Below are 19,034 nucleotides of genomic sequence, written 5' to 3'. Positions count from 1 at the left end.
ACCGCAGATACTATATGCGTCAGAAACACTGGCAAATTTTACATACGCAGAACAGATAGAAAATCGTGAAAGAAGAATTGTGAGGACAATTCTTGGACACAGGAAAATAACAGATGATCAAGGCAAGCCTGTATACAGACTAAAAAGCAACAAAGAAGTGTATACGAAGTGCAGCAAAATTACAGACAAAATTAGAAAAAGAAGATGCTCCTTTTATGCTCACATCATGAGGATGAACCTGAATAGGCTTACAAAACAAATATTTTCGTACATCGCAAATCTAAAAAATAAAAATTTATGGTTTATCAACACAAAAAAGAGATCTAAAAGAAATGGACATAGATCAGGAAACAATATTTAACAGAAACCTTTTTAGAAAAAAACTGAATTCATTCACGGGTTTCGGTGTGAAAATTAAGAAGACTTGTGGAACTAAATGGTCTGAAGAGAGAAAAGCCGCCTTCAGTGCAAGAATGTAAGAAGTGTGGACTGAGTGAAAGAAGACTTCCCAGAAGCGCAAGAAATAACTGTTTTCACGGTCTTTAACGGCCAAATTTGTATAATAATAATAATAATAATAATAATAATAATAATAATAATAATAATAATAATAATAATAATAATAATAATAATATTAAAGAAGAACTAAAAGAAAAATTATAGACAAAGGCTAACAAAAATACTGAAAACAGAATTGACAGCAAGAAACAAGACAAAAGCTATAAATACTTATGCTATACCAATATTGACCTACTCATTTGGAGTAGTGAAATGGAGTAACACAGACCTAGAAGCACTCAATACACTTACACGATCACAATGCCACAAATATAGAATACATCACATACATTCAGCAACAGAAAGCTTCACATTAAGCAGAAAGGAAGGAGGAAGGGGATTCATCGACATAAAAAACCTACATTATGGACAGGTAGACAATTTAAGAAAATTCTTTCTAGAACGAGCAGAAACTAGCAAAATACACAAAGCAATCACTCATATAAATACATCGGCTACACCACTGCAATTTCATAACCACCTTTACAACCCTTTAGACCATGTAACATCAACAGATACGAAGAAAGTAAATTGGAAAAAGAAAACACTGCATGGCAAGCACCCGTATCATCTAACACAGCCACACATCGATCAAGACGCATCCAACACATGGCTAAGAAAAGGCAATATATACAGTGAGACGGAAGGATTCATGATTGCAATACAGGATCAAACAATAAACACCAGATATTACAGCAAGCATATTATTAAAGATCCCAATACCATAACAGATAAATGCAGACTTTGCAAACAACAAATAGAAACAGTAGATCACATCACAAGTGGATGTACAATACTAGCAAATACAGAATACCCCAGAAGACATGACAATGTAGCAAAAATAATACATTAATAGCTTGCCTTACAACATAAACTTATAAAACAACACGTTCCCACATACAAGTATGCACCACAAAATGTACTGGAGAATGATGAATACAAATTATACTGGAACAGAACCATTACAACAGATAAAACAACACCACATAACAAACCTGACATCATACTCACCAATAAAAAGAAGAAATTAACACAACTAATCGAAATATCCATACCCAATACAACAAATATACAAAAGAAAACAGGAGAAAAAAATTGAAAAATACATCCAACTGGCTGAGGAAGTCAAGGACATGTGGCATCAGAATAAAGTTGACATTATACCAATTATACTATCAACTACAGGAGTCATACCACACAATATCCACCAGTACATCAATACAATACAGCTACATCCAAACTTATATATAAAATTACAGAAATCTGTAATTATTGATACATGTTCAATTACCCGAAAGTTCCTAAATGCAATATAACATATACCGTACAGTTAAAAGGAAGTGACGCTTGATCAAGGTCCGCGTCACGACCCATTTTTAACCAGACTTAACGTCTGAGAAAGTAAAGAAATAATAATAATAACTGGTACAAAGGGACATAGCCTGCTGTTGTGCAGTTTTTAGTGGTTTGTCAAAGTGGATGTAGAAGTCTCATATCTTGATGTTTTTGAAATATCATCCCGAAATGTAATTTTAGAAATGATAGTGCCAAATTATTTGAGACATCCAGCAGTTAAAATTAAATGGTTCCTCCCCACTGTATTCACACGCAGAAAATTTTGATGGCCAGTTCTGATGATACAATACACATTTTTTATAGATAGATGAATCACATTTCTTCTATAAGCATGTCCACAATACAATAACTTGGCTTTAATTCAGTGACACTCTGTTCTTTGGATATTTCAATAAAAACTTGATGCAGTAGCAATATATCATCATAATATACAGTGCATGTTGTTGTCGTTTAGACATTTGACAACATAATTAAATTGTCCAGTAAGTAGGTTTCATGGCACAGTCACATTTCTATTTTGTAAGATTACTATTGCATCTGTGATTTTAAGATACACAGATATTATTCCACCAGAACAGATTTTCAGAGCTATAATTCCACTCTAACCACCATAGTTGTTACTTCTGAGCTTTCAGATTGCAGACTTTTAGATACATGGATGTTAACAATATGACTGGAGCCCTCAGACTATTTCTTACTGACCAAAATAACTGTTCTGTGAACTAATGCGACCAGCGGACTTTAACACCGACCAACACAATTGTGTTATATGATTGATTTCCAGTCGCATACTCAAGATTCTGGAGTGAGGTGGGCTATTTAAAGATTGGCATATGGATATTTATTAGTCTCAGAAACTACATAATGTGTTGAAGATTGGCTTAGTTAGATTTTGCTATTTTAGATGCACTATGACTGAACTGAAAAATGTTGAAGGTTAGTAAGTTATAAAAGTATGTAGAAATCTTATGCTTCCACCTTGGGAATACTCTAATTGCAAGCATGGAATCCCTCTTTAAATTTATTTTTTGTGATATCAAATTACCAAAGTAATTGATTACTGATCTATTTAATTAGTGAGGTATGTAATCTAGATCAGAAAAAATATAGTGACAAAAATATGATGTCGAAGTTTATAATCCAACAATCACAGAGGTAAAATTGGCACTTGAAACTATACAACATGTGAACTGCAATTTTAATTATCTTGGAAGTTAATTAGTGTCATAATTTAAAGTATGGTCTCAGAAAGAGTGGAATGACTGCTTTTGAATGAATGGTAAAAATACTTCTTATTCTGTCAATTTGTTCAAAATGTTTTCCTCATTATATATTGTAGTAAAACTCTCAGTTAGCTACAACTTCCAATTAACTGAGCTTCTAGTAAAATTAACTGCATAACTGAATTCAGCAAGTTCAATATAACCATCTGAATAAAAAATTTTAATGGAACATCAACTAAATAACACTTTCAGAAATGTTCATGTACAACTATATTAAAATGAGTACTAAGATCAGGGAAAATATTGGTCATTTGTGGAAGTAAAAGTATTAACAGTTGAAGGATACCAACTAGTTGTGTCTCGAGATATTGAATGAAATGCATTTGACTGATTCGAGAGCACTGCGTGAAGCTTTCAGTGACACTTTATGAGAATATTGTCAAAACATCTTTCACAAAGCCTAAAGAAATTCTGTTCATGTGTGAAAGCTGTTAGTGGCACCAAAGCAGGTGTCCAGGCACTTTCGGGTGAGACAGGAAATGAAACTGAAGGTAGCAAAGCAATAGCATAAATGCTGACCTGTTTTCCAACATTCCTTTACAAAGGTACATGTGGGAATATTGCCCAGATTTAATTGTTGTCACTGAAAAGATACGTAAAATATAGATTACTGTCAGTGGCTTTGAGAAACAGCTGAAATCATTAAAACTGAACAACGCCCCAGGGCTTGATGTAATATGTACTAGATTCTACAGTGAACTCAAGCTGACTCAGCCTTTCTTTAAATTATAATCTATCATGCTGGAGGTGACAGGGGTAAATACAGGGAGCAAACAGCTATTTATAGTTTGTACAGAAACCCAATGGCAGTTATAATAGTTGAAGGGCACAAAAAAGAAGCAGTGGTTGGGAAGGGAGTGAGACAAGGTTGTAGCCTATCTCTGATGTTATTTAATCTGTACTCTGAGCAAGCAGTAAGCAAATAAAAGAAAAATTTGGCATAGGAATTAAAATCCAGGTAGAAGGAATAAAAACCTTGAAGTTTGCCGATGACATTGTAATTCTGTCAGAGAGAGCAACAGACTTGGAAGAGCAGTTGAATGGAATGGACTGTGTCTTGAAAGAAGGATATAAATGAACATCAACAAAAGCAAAACAAGGATGCCAAAGGAATTAGAGTAGGAAATGACACTTTAAGTAATAGATGAGTTCTGCTATCTGGGTAGCAAAATAATTGATGATTGTCAAAGTAGAGACAATATAAAATGTAGACTGATGATAACAAGAAAAGCATTTATGAAGAAGAGAAATTTATTAACATCGAGTATAGATTTGTGTCAGTAAGTCTTTCTTGGAAGTTATTTGTATGGAGTGTAGCCACATATGCAAGTGAAAGATGGGTGATAAACTGTTTGGACAAGAAGAGAATGGAAGCTTTGAAATGTGGTGCTGCAGAAGAATGCTGAAGATTAGATGGGTAGCTCACGTAACTAATGAGGACATACTGAATAGAATTGGGGAAAAAGAGTAATTTGTGGTGGCACAACTTGACTAGAAGAAGGGATCTATTGATTGGACATGTTCCGAGGCATCAAGCAATCACCAGTTTCTGAAAGTATTTGTATGGAGTGTAGCCATGTATGGAAGTGAAACATGGATGATAATCAGTTTGGACAAGAAGAGAATAGAAGCTTTCGAAATGTGGTGCTACAGAAGAATGCTGAAGATAAGGTAGGTAGATCACGTAACTAATGAGGAGGTATTGAATAGGATTGGGGAGAAGAGAAGTTTGTGGCACAACTTGACTAGAAGAAGGGATTGGTTGGTAGGACATGTTTTGAGGCATCAAGGGATCACAAATTTAGTATTGGAGGGAAGCGTGGATGCTAAAAATTGTAGAGGGAAACCAAGAGATGAATTCACTAAGCAGATTCAGAAGGATATAAGTTGCAGTAGTTACTTGGAGATGAAGAGGCTTGCACAAGATAGAGTAGCATGGAGAGCTGCATCAAACTAGTCTTTGGACTACAACAGTAACAGGGCTCTCAGAACAGAAAATCATCCCAGTAGCTGGGAGAAAGCACAGGTCACACCCTTCTATAAGAAAGGTAGCAAAAATGACCTATAAAACTACCATCCAGTGTCCTTAAAACTCATTTGTTGTAGAGAATTAGAACATATTCTGAGCTCAAATGTAATGAGGTATCTTGAACAGAAAGAGCTGCAATGTGACAACTAATATGGACTCCAAAAACATAGATCATGTGGAATTCAACTATCACTTTCCTCACATGACATACTGAAAGCCATAAATCAAGACATCAAGTAGATGCAGTATTCCTCAATTTCCTAAAAAACACTTGTCTCAGCAAGACATCATTGCTTATTATCAAAATTATAATCATATGTGGTATCAGTCAATATTTTTGACTTGAGTGAAGATTTTTTGGTAGGGAGGACACAGTAAGTTATCTCTGAAGAGTCATTAGCAGATCTAGAATTACATGCTGACTGAATGGAGTCAGTCAACTATAGCACCATTAGTTATGATGCATCAAGATGCGCACTGTTTCTGACTGTAATACTTGTCTTATTGTGTTAAACTTCTAACATAATATTATACACCTTAATGAGTAGTTTGACATTGTTGCCTCCACACTGCAACTGGTATGTTACCAAGATAACATTTTAGTAATATAGATTCTTCTGGAGCCTTATGATACTCTTCTTTTGTTAAAGAATGTGCAAGCAATATTCCCTCACAACCGAAATACTTCACAAAAATGAAATAAATTCTGTATGAGATAAGTAATACATAGACTTTCATTTGCAGGGCTGCACACCGTGATCTAGATGTGGACAGACATTTAACACGTGGGCGAACAGCGCGTGAGGCGCTGCAAGCGGAGCTGCCAGATGTGTGTCTGAGACTGATCACTCATGGTAAAAACTTTCCTGCCAGCAAGAAGCGTCTTCTTGAGGCAGTGGATCTGGGTGACTTTTCCCTTTATCAGCGACTGCTAAGGCGAGAAGCTGCGAAAGATGGGTTTGATGCTGATTTCTGGTTCGAGAAGCCATATAATACTAGACTTCTTGAACGAGCCTGTGGCCTCAGAGACTCAAAACTTGCTGCAGAATTTGTCAGAGTCACTCTTGATGCTGGTGCACATCCATCTTCTGTTAATCTCTGTAGCAGAAGGTAAGAAAATTAATAATAAAACAACTAGATAATGATAGAGTACAGCAACATAGCCTGAAACTATAGGTTGGAGATAATGACTGAAGGAAAACTTGAAAGTAACACATGTAGTTATTAATATAATAGAAGGAAACATTACACGTGGGAAAAATTATATATAAAAACAAAGATGAGGTGACTTACCGAACGAAAGCGCTGGCAGGTCGATAGACACACAAACAAACACAAACATACACACAAAATTCAAGCTTTCGCAACAAACTGTTGCCTCATCAGGAAAGAGGGAAGGAGAGGGGAAGACGAAAGGAAGTGGGTTTTAAGGGAGAGGGTAAGGAGTCATTCCAATCCCGGGAGCGGAAAGACTTACCTTTGGGGGAAAAAAGGACAGGTATACACTCGCACACACGCACATATCCATCCACACATACAGACACAAGCAGACCCAGAAGCAGCGCTTTCGTTCGGTAAGTCACCTCATCTTTGTTTTTATATATAACATGTAGTTATTACTTGGATTTATCTTTGCACAGTGAAAATTACCCATCCTGGTACTCTGGTAGTGAGGTGACAGTTTCTTCCACTTTCCCCCCCCTCCCCCCCACCTCTCCCCTCTCTGCCACAGCTCATGATATTTTCTGCCTTGTGTGTTTCCACAGATTCTTTAATAATGGAGTGCCAAAAAGATGTTTCTGTGACCAAAATTGTTTTATCCTACTCCATTGAATGTATTATTTAATAGGATGGATAAAAAAATCTACTCACCAAGTGGTGCCACAACACACACATAAGACTGTTGTGATTGGCAAGCTTTCGGAGCCAGTGGCTACTTCAGGCAGAAGGGTTGAAGGGGGAGGATGGAGGGTGAATGAAAAGGACTGGAGAGGTCTATGAAAAAGGGCAGATTTCTGCAAAGTCACCCAGAAGACTGTTTCCTTTCCTTCTCATCCCATACAGTAAATCTCCCCAAACCCATGGCTCTGGGTGACTTTCCCGAAATCTACCCCTTTTCTTAGACCTCACTAGTCCTTTTCCTTCACTCTTCTTCCTTCCCCTTCCACTCTTCTGCCTGAAGGAGGGGCCACTGGCTCTGAAAGCTTGCCAATTACAACAGTCCTTTATGTGTGTGCTCTGCTGCTGCTGGGTGAGATAATTTTTTTTATCTATCCAATTAATTAATTTGAATATAATAGAGGGAAACATTCCACATGGGAAAAATATATCTAAAAACAAAGATGCTGTAACTTACCAAACGAAAGCGTTGGTATGTTGATAGACAATAAACACACACACACACACACACACACACACACACACACACACACACACACACACACAAAATTTCAAGCTTTCGCAACCCAAGGTTGCTTCATCAGGAAAGAGGGAAGAAGAGGGAAAGATGAAAGGATGTGGGTTTTAAGGCAGAGGGTAAGGAGTCATTCCAATCCCGGGAGCAGAAAGACTTACCTGTGTGTGTGTGTGTGTGTGTGTGTGTGTGTGTGTGTGTACCTGTCCTTTTTTTCCCCCTAAGGTAAGTCGTTCCACTCCCGGGATTGGAATGACTCCTTACCCTCTCCCTTAAAACTGACATCCTTTCGTCTTTCCCTCTCCTTCCCTCTTTCTTGATCAAGCACACTTGGGTTGCGAAAGATTGAAATTTTTGTGTGTGTTTATTGTCTCTATCAACATACCAACACTTTCGTTTGGTAAGTTACAGCATCTTTGTTTTTACATATAATTAAATAATTTCATCAATAATTGATTGTTTTTGTTGTTCCATTGAATGTGTGGTGCAGACACAATGTCTGGCAATAGCAGATGTGCTCAGTTGTGAAAGGTGAGTGGAATATTGATGTTTAGTGCAGTGCTCTTCCGCAGTGCACACAGTCTGACCTATATCAGCTGTATCACACTGGTAGGATATTTTGTAAACTCCATCCTTCTGCAGTAACAAATTTTCGTTAACTGAACCCAGCAAGTCAACAATACTAGATTGTGGGTGGGAAAACCGCTTTAATGTCAAAATTACAGAGGATTACTGGTACTTTAAATGAAATATTGTCAACAAAGCGAAGAAAAACTAGAGATTTAGCTGGGATGCTTCTCTTCTTATCCACTTCCTGGCTCTCAGTTGTAACTGATAATGCCCTGTTAATGTGTGGGGTAGAATATCCTTTTGACTTCACCACTCCATGGCACTGCCATCAGTCTGCTCAAAATATTAAAGTTCGTTTAGTAAGTTTCATGTGGACATCATTGCTTTGTTTTGGCATGCTCATTCCTCAACCTGTTTCCTGTTAACACTTTCGCTGCGGCATCAGTGCAGGTGCGCAACTCTCCAGTGTGGCTCACAACTTGCGAGTGCGTGCTGGTAACACCCCGAAACGGCAGGTACTGCTCGTAACCGACGCTCCTAAGCACGCCTGAGCTACAGGATGATGTCAAGACCTTGTAAGATGTGTAGGATCATGTTCTACACCGACTTATGGTGACACCTTAGATCAATTACTTCAAATAAGCTTAGACTGTATTGTCATGTATTGAAGTCTGTTTGGTGTCTGACACCTATAGGGGTCACACAGGCATCATTCAAATGTTCATTAGCCACCATTACGAACAATATACGTTCGATAACTGACCACACAAAACAAAAGTTTACACGCTATGATGCTAGCTTAGACACTGCAACTAGACTGAGTAATCCGATGGTGAGCGTGGACGCTTATAAGCATCAGCCGCACTGGCGCACGGCTTGTTGTGATGCCTAAAAGCGTCAGCCGCAGCGAAAGTGTTAAAACTATGAATATTTTGAACAGACTGATGGCACCACCATGGATAGCTCTCCATCTCCCCTGATTACCAATCTTTTTATGGAGGATTTTGAGGAGAGAGCACATGAACCATCAACCCATAAATGAACTGTATTTTTATACAGTTTTATACTTATGGTTTTTATACTTTTATTGTGTGGTCTCTTGGAGAAAAATAAATTAAGGAGTTTTTACATCACCTCAGCTCCATTCGTAAGAACATCTGATTCACTATGAAATTAGAGAAAGATGGTTGTTTTCCTTTGCTGGATGTTTTGGTTGGACAGGAGAATGATGGCTCTCTGTGGCATGCAGTTTATCACGAGTGCACACACATCGACATATGCAGTCGTAGAGTTATCGCCCATCACAAACTATGATTGTACTTAAAATACTTGTTCATAGAGTTCACCCACCTAAATAAAGTGTCCAAGAAAAATAGATATTCTACCAAACATATTAACAGAGCACTATCAGTTAAAACAGAAAACCAGGAAATGGATAAAGGAGAGCTTTTCTTCCCACTTTTGTAAATATTTCATGCAAAGTAGCTATAATCCTCAGTAATTTTCAGTTAAAAGTGGTTTTCTGCACAGCATCTAAGATTTTACTTGCTACGTGCAATGAAGGAAAATTTGTTACTGTGGAAAAAATACATTTCCAGAGTAGTATGACATCTCCCTTACTTTATGAATGCATATGATTTATTTACCGGTGCATTAATATAATTACTTATATATTTGCACCTGGAGAGGATGTAAGTAAGGGCGATGCATAGCAAAGTATTTTTGTTGTACTTTCCTTCTAATTAAAACTCCAGGTCATACAATTTGTGGATGTTTATTTGTTGATGATAACATTAAAAGACTTGACTACAAAGTGAACCCCTAGGCGAACTGACGCTGCATTGCCGTGTTTGCTTATATATATTCCAAACAATGAGTGTTCATTACTTCAATTATTACACCATTGTGAAATTAATAGTTACAATTAAAAGTTACAAATATACAAAAGGTTGACAATCGGATTACTTACAGCATAAAATATTAGTTCATTACAGATGAGTTTTTGGTTAGAAATGGTAAAATTTAAGATTGAAAATTAAATATGACTTTTTCACAATAATGCATTTCATTAATTTAATAAATACAAATCAATTATTGATCAGAAAATATTGCTAACATCTACGTAATATGTACACAAGTTCTTTAACCTTTTTAATGGCTCATAACTTTGAAATATGCATCCAAACATAATTAATGGAGTTAATTACATGTTCTAACAATGATCAATTAATTAATTTAGTAATGGTAATAATTCTAGTTTACAGATTTGAGTTTGAAATTACAGATCACTCAAAATTACGTGAATTTAAATTTGGTTCTGGTTTTTGATCGATTTACAATAACGTTTTCTAAACTGAACTTTCGAGATCTAACTGCAGTTAATTAACGAAAGTAATAAAGATGCTAACATTTATAACTACTTCTAATCAAATGAATAACATACTGATTATTATGGTTCTGAGTAAATATTGATGGCTCATAGTGATTATTATGTTGCATATTTACATATTATTCACTTAATCGTAAATTTTGTTTAAATATCATTCATAGTATTATATAGTACAATTACATAACAGGAAAAGGTGCCATAGTGGCATGATTTTTATTCTTTGTGTAACAGAAAGTACCGATACCTGGCTACAGATTCTGGGTATCGAATATTATAGTAATGCTGGGGGGGGGGGGGGGGGGGGGGGGGGGGGGGTGAGTGGGGGGTGGGGTGGGGGGGGGGGGCGGGGCGGGCAGAGGGTGGTATGTTACAGTAGGATGGCTTACCTAGGCCAGACCACATGCACCATGGTAGAATACTGCACTGAATGTCAGTTTGCACTCACATTTTGCAACCAAGCAAGTCTGCTATTGTCAGGCATTGTATCTCCACTAGACTTTCAATGGATTATGATAAAACGATAATTTTGTCCACACCAATATCTTTTTGAGACTCCATTATTCAAGAATCCATGGAAATACAAATGTTGGAAAATCTAATGAACTGTGACAGCTGCATAATGGGTGCAATCCCATCTTCTCCATGATTTGCTCGAATCAAAGACAACAGAGTGCATTGATGGTCATGGCAGGCGGTAATGCAGAGGACAACTAATTTCCACAGTTCCACCAGCAAAAGCGCTACTGCCAGGAAATTTGGTCGCTCTGTCAACATGATTTTGATGCATGTGCAAAATACTCAGAGCACACTATATATTGCAGAAAGGAGGACATCCCCGCCAATCTTTTGTGGACTACCTGAGGATGATTGGCAGATGCCCAATCGAAATGTTGTGGGTGTAATTGATGGTAACTAGCTAGAAGCCCAAACTTTTTTCATAATTGTCCTTTAAAATTACCACTCATTCAAAGATGCAGCAAGAAATGCAATGTTTACAGTATCCTCTTGTTTAAAATATCTGCAGTTGACGATGTAGCTCAAATGTGCTTCACTCGGCAAACGTGTGGTCTATCCAGACATCGCTGTACTTGCTAATCATTGCTAGTCACTGTTAAAATTTTTTAGTTTCATGTCAGGTTACAGCTAGGACCACTGATTGCAACCTGTAATATGTCTCAGAAACAGTTTAGTTGTTACACATCTTACTTCAGTCCCAACATTATGGTGTTACAACTGTTATTGCACAAAATGTCAGTCCATGTCAAGAAGTTAGTTCTGTTACCACAAAGTCACAGTCTGTACTGTTCTTATAAAACATTCAACTTGATATAATTCTCTCTTCTGTCCCAATAAGTAACTTTCACCTTTTTAGTTTGTGATACAATAAGTTATAAAACACTACTATAAGCTGTGTTTTTATAGTGTTTGCAGTTAGCTCTTTTCAGCAAAATCTGTCCCCTTGGCAGACAGCTTACTGCACTGCCCACATATTTTGCCTTGAAGTTCGCTTTGGGATGACAGTCAACAATGTGAGAATACATTGAAATTTAATATTTTAAATCTGCAATCCTGGATACACATTGAACAGTTTGTGCTGTACACACACTGAATGCCATTACACAATAACCAGGTGACTTGGCTGATTGCATATCATATTTTCAAGTTTAATTTTTTGAATGTTAATCCATGATGTGAAGCAATCTAATACATTTAGTTTTTTATCTTAATTGTCCACAGTTTGTACTGAAATTGTATGCATAACACCAATAAGTCTCAAAACAGGTGGCCACAAACACATCACTTCCCTGGTCATGCACGTGATGTGACAATCGGTATCCTACATGCTCTTCAGACACCACTGATGGCGTTTCATCTACCGACGCCCCGATACATTCGTAAAGGTCAACTTGTCTCACTTAGTATCACACGTATTACAATGTTTCAGTGTTTTAACAATTTTAGTTGAAATGATAATATTACATTTATGTACAACTTCATCTGTAAAGAAACCTATTAAATGTGCAAGAGGAGGAAATTACCAACAGCAATTCCTCAAACTCTCAATTACGAAATAAATCTAAAACTGACACTACTGCAAATTCTCCTTGTGCACAATCAAAAGCCAAAGGGAATTGGAAGGAAAAAAAAAAAAAAACAATGTATTGTATTAGTATCTACACAAAATGTGGCTAACTTGAAGAAGGAAAAAAAAATATCAGAAAAGTTAAGAAATGTTGAGCATTATTTCATTCATATTGTTATATAATTATTGGTAATACCTACTGACTCAAAATATTTAGATGAGTTATAGTAGTAGTGGTTGAGGCACTCTTACTTTTTTGTGTTATCTAGGGATTTCTAACTTTCTGTTGTTTGCCAAAATGTAAAAAATCTATTCTGAACAAAAGGTAGGGATGCATAGTCCACACTGCTGTTGATGGCCATCTGAAGACTGGTCTGATGTAGCTCTCCACACCAGTCTGTCCTGTGCAGGCCCTCTTCTCTTAACAGCTTATTATCCAGGTTTCACTTCCATACAAAGCTACACTCCAGTCAAATACCATGAGAAAAAACATCTAGATTAGATTAGATTCAGTTTTCATTCCAAAGGCCCAAAAGTGAGAGGATTCTCTTGGGTGTGGAACATGTCAGAAAGTATAATATAATATAAAAAAAATGTAAAACATTTGAATGTAGTACTTACTACCCTTATAATCTGTCAGAAGATTGTCAAAATTGGTGAATACATTACAGTAAACTGGAACTGCTAATATTTACAGAATTAATATACTGTCAGAATGAAACATTGTTATGCACTTTTTATAAATTTATCATACACAACATACCTAATCTTGACTGTTGTGACCAAGTGCAGTCAAAACTGAAATCTAACACACATTTTTATTTAAGCTGGTCTAACATTTCCTGTTAAGTTATTCATCTATAGACTACAAGAAGTTTCCTATCAAAAAGTCTTTCAAACTCTGTTTAAACTGTGCTTTTAATGATCACTGGCATTTTGTTGAAAATATGTGTTCCTGAATATTGGATTCCTTTTTTGGACCAAGGTAAGTGATTTTAGGTCTTTAAGTAGATTGTTCTTATTCCTAATATTGATACTATATATTGAACTATTGGTTGGAATTAGAGCTATATTACTTGCAACAAATTTCATTAATGAATACACATACTGAGAAGCAGTGGTTAAAACACAAAGTTCCTTGAACAGATTTCTACATGATGTTTCTTGAGTTTACACCACAAATGATTCTTATTACACACTCTTGCACACTAAAAACTTTTGCTCTGTTTGATGAGTTACCCCAGAATATGATCCCATATGCAGAGCTCTGCGAGACATTCACCTCCACCCACCCACCTACCTACTAACATAATTACTTCTCTCTCCCTATTTTGTTATTGTTGATCGAGCTGATGCCATTTACATTTTCAGCCTTCTCACTTTTGCTAGTAAGTGTCACCCAGCTAGAAGGCATTCTTTACTTATTATACTGTCTTAGTCCTCACTTGGGGCTGGTGGTGGAGGGGTTTGACAGGTCAGATATGGGTGGGATTTCTCTCACCACAGATGAGGCACGGACATCCCTCATCTGTTCTGAGCTATGTGCCAACCCAGTCAATATACTTTTAGGTCTCTCTAATTATTTCTCTCAGCTCTAGCATCAATACTGCTTTCAGTGCCTCAATTTTACCATTCTTATGCACTCTCATAATATGATTAACCCACTAGAAAAAATACATTTTAGAGATAGATAAAGATTACAAAATAATAAGTGTTACAGAGAAATAAATATTGCAAAATATATGTTTACAATAAAAATATTCGGTATTACAAATACAAATTTGGGCACACATTTGCAATTTACAATACAAGAAATGTTACACTGTAGTTCAGGAACTCTTCTAATGTATAAAATGATCCTTGCAATAGGAACTGCCTGAAGGTTTTTTTTAAACAGATCATCATCTACCAAACACCAGGTAGGAATATCAACAATGTCAGAAAATAGAGATTGCTACTTACTGTAAAGAAGACACATTAAGGCACAGACAGGCACAATTAAATTAAAAGATACTTGGATAAGCTTTCACTCAGTCTTCATCAGTAAAAGAGACACACACACACAAACTATTCACACACAAACTAGCAAGCACACCTGTGTGTGTGTGTGTGTGTGTGTGTGTGTGTGTGTGTGTGTGTGTGTGTGTGTGTGTGTACACATTGTTAAAAGTATAAAAATGTATTAGTGAACTTAAAATTTTACTTTAATTTTCAGGACTCCAATGCATGTAGCAGCTGCAGCAGGCAACTGGGCAGCACTTAAGCTACTTGTTGAACATCCACTTGCTGAAATTAATGTGAGGGATGGTAATGGACAGACACCTCTCCACATCGCCGCATTTTGTTTGACTTCTGAACATACACATGATTGTTTAGAATTACTGTTGAATGTGGGTAACATTGATGTGAATGCAAAGGATGACTTTGGGAGGACACCTGCTGATGTTGCAGGATGTGATGCTGCTGTAGTAATGATAGAAGAAAAAGGTGGAATCAAAAGTGGAATGTCTCCACCTGTTCGGCTTTCCAGTCGAAGAGGTCCCACTCACTTGATAAAACCTGCAATTCAGTTCATGCGTAATGCAGGTGATGGTGTTGCTCCACTTGATAGTACTATTTTGTTTGATGGTGAAGGTGAAGACATTTGGCCCAAGTCCATACCTGAGAAGAAGATACTTTTTGACTTTATGATCCAAAGGAGGTATGCAGAATTTGAAGAGTTGTTTGAAAAAATGTCTTTTGAAGAAAACTTTCTGAAATGTGATGAATGTGGTTACACATTCCTGCAGTATGCTTGTGAAAGAGGTCTTCATGATTTTGCAAAGAAACTTCTCGAAAAGGTAGATCCAAATGAAACACATGAAAAAAATATGAGAACACCTCTTATGTTAGCCTGTCTCCAGAATGACTCTCACATGGTTCATATACTGTTAAATACTAAAGTTATCAAAGTAGTAGATACAAACATTTCTGATCATAAACAAAATACTGCCCTACACTATGCTGCTAAAAATGAAAATATGGACATCATATTTGAATTATTAGGTCATGGTGCTGACATACTTGCAAAAAATATGTTTGGGAAGTATCCCTTATCTGTTGAAGAAATGGAGAGGTTGCTAGATAAGAGCATAGAAGTTAGAGATAATATGTTGCCAAGCAATGATGATTTTGTTCTAATCTTCAATTATAAAATGTTGATATCTCAACAAAACCAAAAAAATTGTTTGAAAGACTGTAACAGCAGTCTAATCCAAAGCAGCCCATCAAAAGCAGAAAGTAAAAATGGAAAATCAGTTTTACTTGGACCCAGGTCTCAAGTAAAATATTCTGAAATGAACTTCTTACACTCACTTAGCAGCTCATGTGAATATGCACCACTCTTAAAGCATCCACTTATCACTAGTTTTTTGAGAATTAAAGATGACTGTATGAGACCATTCCTGTCCTTGAACCTCATACTCTGTGTTGTTTTTGTTATTACATTAAATGTATACATTATAATTGAAGTTGGTAAACTGAATGAAAATTCCACAATGGTGCATTATATTCAAATGTGCTTTTGTGCAGCTGCTTTTATATGTACCATGCTCATGTTACTCAGAGAAACTGCACAGCTTGTTTTAAAAACAAATTTGTATACTAAAAATTGTGAAAATCTGTTTGATCTGTGTCTGGTACTCACAGCAGCACTTATTCTTCTTCATTGTCCTCTTGGTGCATTTACTCAGTGGGCCTTTACTATCGCTATTCTGCTGTCGTGGCGAGATCTTTTTATTGTGACTGGCCGACACTACAAATTTTCAACTAATGTACAAATGTTAAAGGCTGTGTCATTAAACTACCTACAGATTTTAAAGTCTTACATATTCATAATTTTTGCTTTCTGTCTCAGCTTCTATGTAATATTCTCACAATCTACCAATCAGCCTATGACAAATTCTCAAGGTAATAATACTGCAGATATTTTTAATCAAACACAAACTGGTGGTGGAGGAACTGAAGCCATCAATTTCTTTGAAAATCCATTAAAAACATTGTTAAAAACTGTCATTATGATGACAGGAGAATTTGAAGCTAGCAATCTTCCTTTCCTGACAGACATTTGGCTTACTTCAGTTGTATTTTTGCTTTTCTTATTTTTTCTACATGTTGTATTACTAAATCTTTTGACAGCTCTTGCTGTCTCTGATGAACAGCATATAAGGGGAAATGCAGAGATTTTGAGTTTAATGTCTCAAATACAACTCTTGTATGAAATTGAAAATATTGCACTTAGTTTATATACATTATTTAAAAACTGTAAATGTATTTCAAAACATTTTCAGAATTTGTTGTTGTTTTCAGGAAAATCATTAGAGGAAGCTTGCTTGTTTACTTGGCCCAATAAAGGGACACAAGCAAGGATTTCAGGAGAACACGGGGATATTGTAAAAAGATTTAATTCAAAAATAGTAAATGAAGCTAAAAGCATTGTGACAAACCACAGATTATTTTCCCTAGAGAATGGAGGTGACACAGATGGCTTGTCAGCATTGATACAGCACATAGAACAAATACAAACTAATGTAAAGCTGCTTTTAGAGGAACAACATGTAAAAAGTGGTAAAAATATGGACCAGAGATCAAACATATAAAAATGAGTAACACTTCAATTATGAATACTTGAAAATTACTTAAGTTAGATTCATAGACACTCTAACTATTACGTTTATTATTGTATCATTGTGGAGGTACGCTTGTTATGAGAAAGCTCTGCTAAAGCAGCTTTAAATATTTTCAAAAAAGGAAACACTAAAGTTTTTGTAGCAAAAAAGGGTTTCTTCTATGAATTCATAAAATATGTGTGTTTTTGTGTACCTAAAAAGTTACTCCATACAAATGTTAATCTTGTTGTTTTATACAAAAAAATTGTAATTTTATAGAAGAAATGGATAATGTTTGAATCTCAGATACCTAAAGTTATTGGCAGCTTGTAATTTGTATTTAGAGGCTGTGTACTAATCTGACTTTTGATAAAATTCTATTTTTATAAATATAGTATAAATTAAATAGTTATTATGTGAAATAAATATTGTTTGTTACTTAAATTTTTCAGCAATATGTGTAATATCTACTGATTACAGACACAGTGGCATTTTCCCAGTGCAATAGCCATCCAATACAATTCTTCAGATTAGTTATTACAAGGTTGCACAGTTGCAAAATATAATACTAAGCCTAAACATAAGCAAAATTAACTACTTTAAGATCTATTTAAACTCAAATACTGAAAGCAAAGGATGGTTAACAGTTTATAATGAGTGTCTAATGTAATTTATTGGTTGTTACAACTACAAGCATTTTGAAATAACTTGCCAACTTAAGTGAGTGTGAACACAATTTGCTGCCCAGTATGGTTAATGTCCAGTAAGATGCATAATTAAACAATTTCCAGAGTCAAAATATTTGGTTTGCACTTTCAAAGTACAAACTAACCTAATGACCACCTCATATGCTGCTGCAAGAAGTTGTCAATAATTGCCACTAAAAACATTTATGTGAATATTGTCTCCCCCGTAGTGGTGGTGCACGCGTGAGCACCCACCCACCCACCCACCCACCCAAAGTTGAATTAGGAAAAGGGGGCAAAGTTCAGAAGAGTCACCCAGAAACCCGAATCAGGGGAGACTTTCCGGACAGGATTTCAACCCTTCTGCCGGAAGGAACAGCCAATGGCTCCGAAAGCCTGTATACCAAAAACCTTCTTTTTTTTTTTAATGTGTGTTCTTCTGCCACCAATTGATCAGTAGATTTTTTTTCTGCCCAATTACTTTATATTGTCAAAAATTGATTATCTTCATTGACACAGAATTATGCTTCTTCAGAAACATATACCACTGATTTCATAACTTATGCAGTCACAAATCATGTTCTGTATGTCTTGCATCTTTAGGAATAAAGAATAAGACTGGATCAAGAACTAAATTAAAATATAGAACATTTGTTATAACTTGCTGTGTTCAATATCATAAGCTATTATTCTGTCTGTTTACATTATCAAGAAAGAGCATTATTAAAACAGCAGTAAATGAACATAAAAATTGTTAAAATTCTTGAAAAGATGAGTGGGTTTCCAAATATACTATTTTCAGCTGCTGCTGCTCATTACCTACCATTGAATACCACGTACTTACATAAATATGCAAATAACCATGATTACTCACCTTTTGTGCCTTTCTATCTTTACCACCTTCCTTCCGGGCAAAAGTAACACACTCGAAACCCAACACGGTAACCATCCTGTTGTTGGGGGTGGTAGCCCCTCTGACCATGCAGGGATCACATTATTGGTGCTTAGGCTGGCGACTCGC

The 19,034-nt window shown here is 36.1% G+C and overlaps 1 protein-coding gene across 2 annotated transcripts in view; it reads left to right on the top strand.

Moving 5' to 3' along the window:
• Positions 1 to 18,265, top strand: part of LOC124805107 (serine/threonine-protein phosphatase 6 regulatory ankyrin repeat subunit A-like) — a 99,463-nt gene extending 81,198 nt beyond the window's left edge. Inside the window, exons 4-6 of one of the 2 annotated variants that reach the window (XM_047265555.1) lie at positions 5,971 to 6,336; positions 14,897 to 15,382; positions 17,029 to 17,205. In XM_047265555.1, coding sequence (XP_047121511.1) covers positions 5,971 to 6,336; positions 14,897 to 15,382; positions 17,029 to 17,071 — 895 coding nt within the window. In that variant the 3' untranslated portion in view covers positions 17,072 to 17,205. Of the gene's footprint in view, positions 1 to 5,970; positions 6,337 to 14,896 lie in introns of both variants that reach the window. The other variant, XM_047265554.1, reaches the window with a different exon arrangement.
• Positions 18,266 to 19,034: the final 769 nt, after the last annotated feature.

Source organism: Schistocerca piceifrons, chromosome 7 (assembly GCF_021461385.2).
Source record: "Schistocerca piceifrons isolate TAMUIC-IGC-003096 chromosome 7, iqSchPice1.1, whole genome shotgun sequence".
Classification (NCBI taxonomy): domain Eukaryota; kingdom Metazoa; phylum Arthropoda; class Insecta; order Orthoptera; family Acrididae; genus Schistocerca; species Schistocerca piceifrons.
This window is presented reverse-complemented; position numbering and strand designations above follow the sequence as displayed.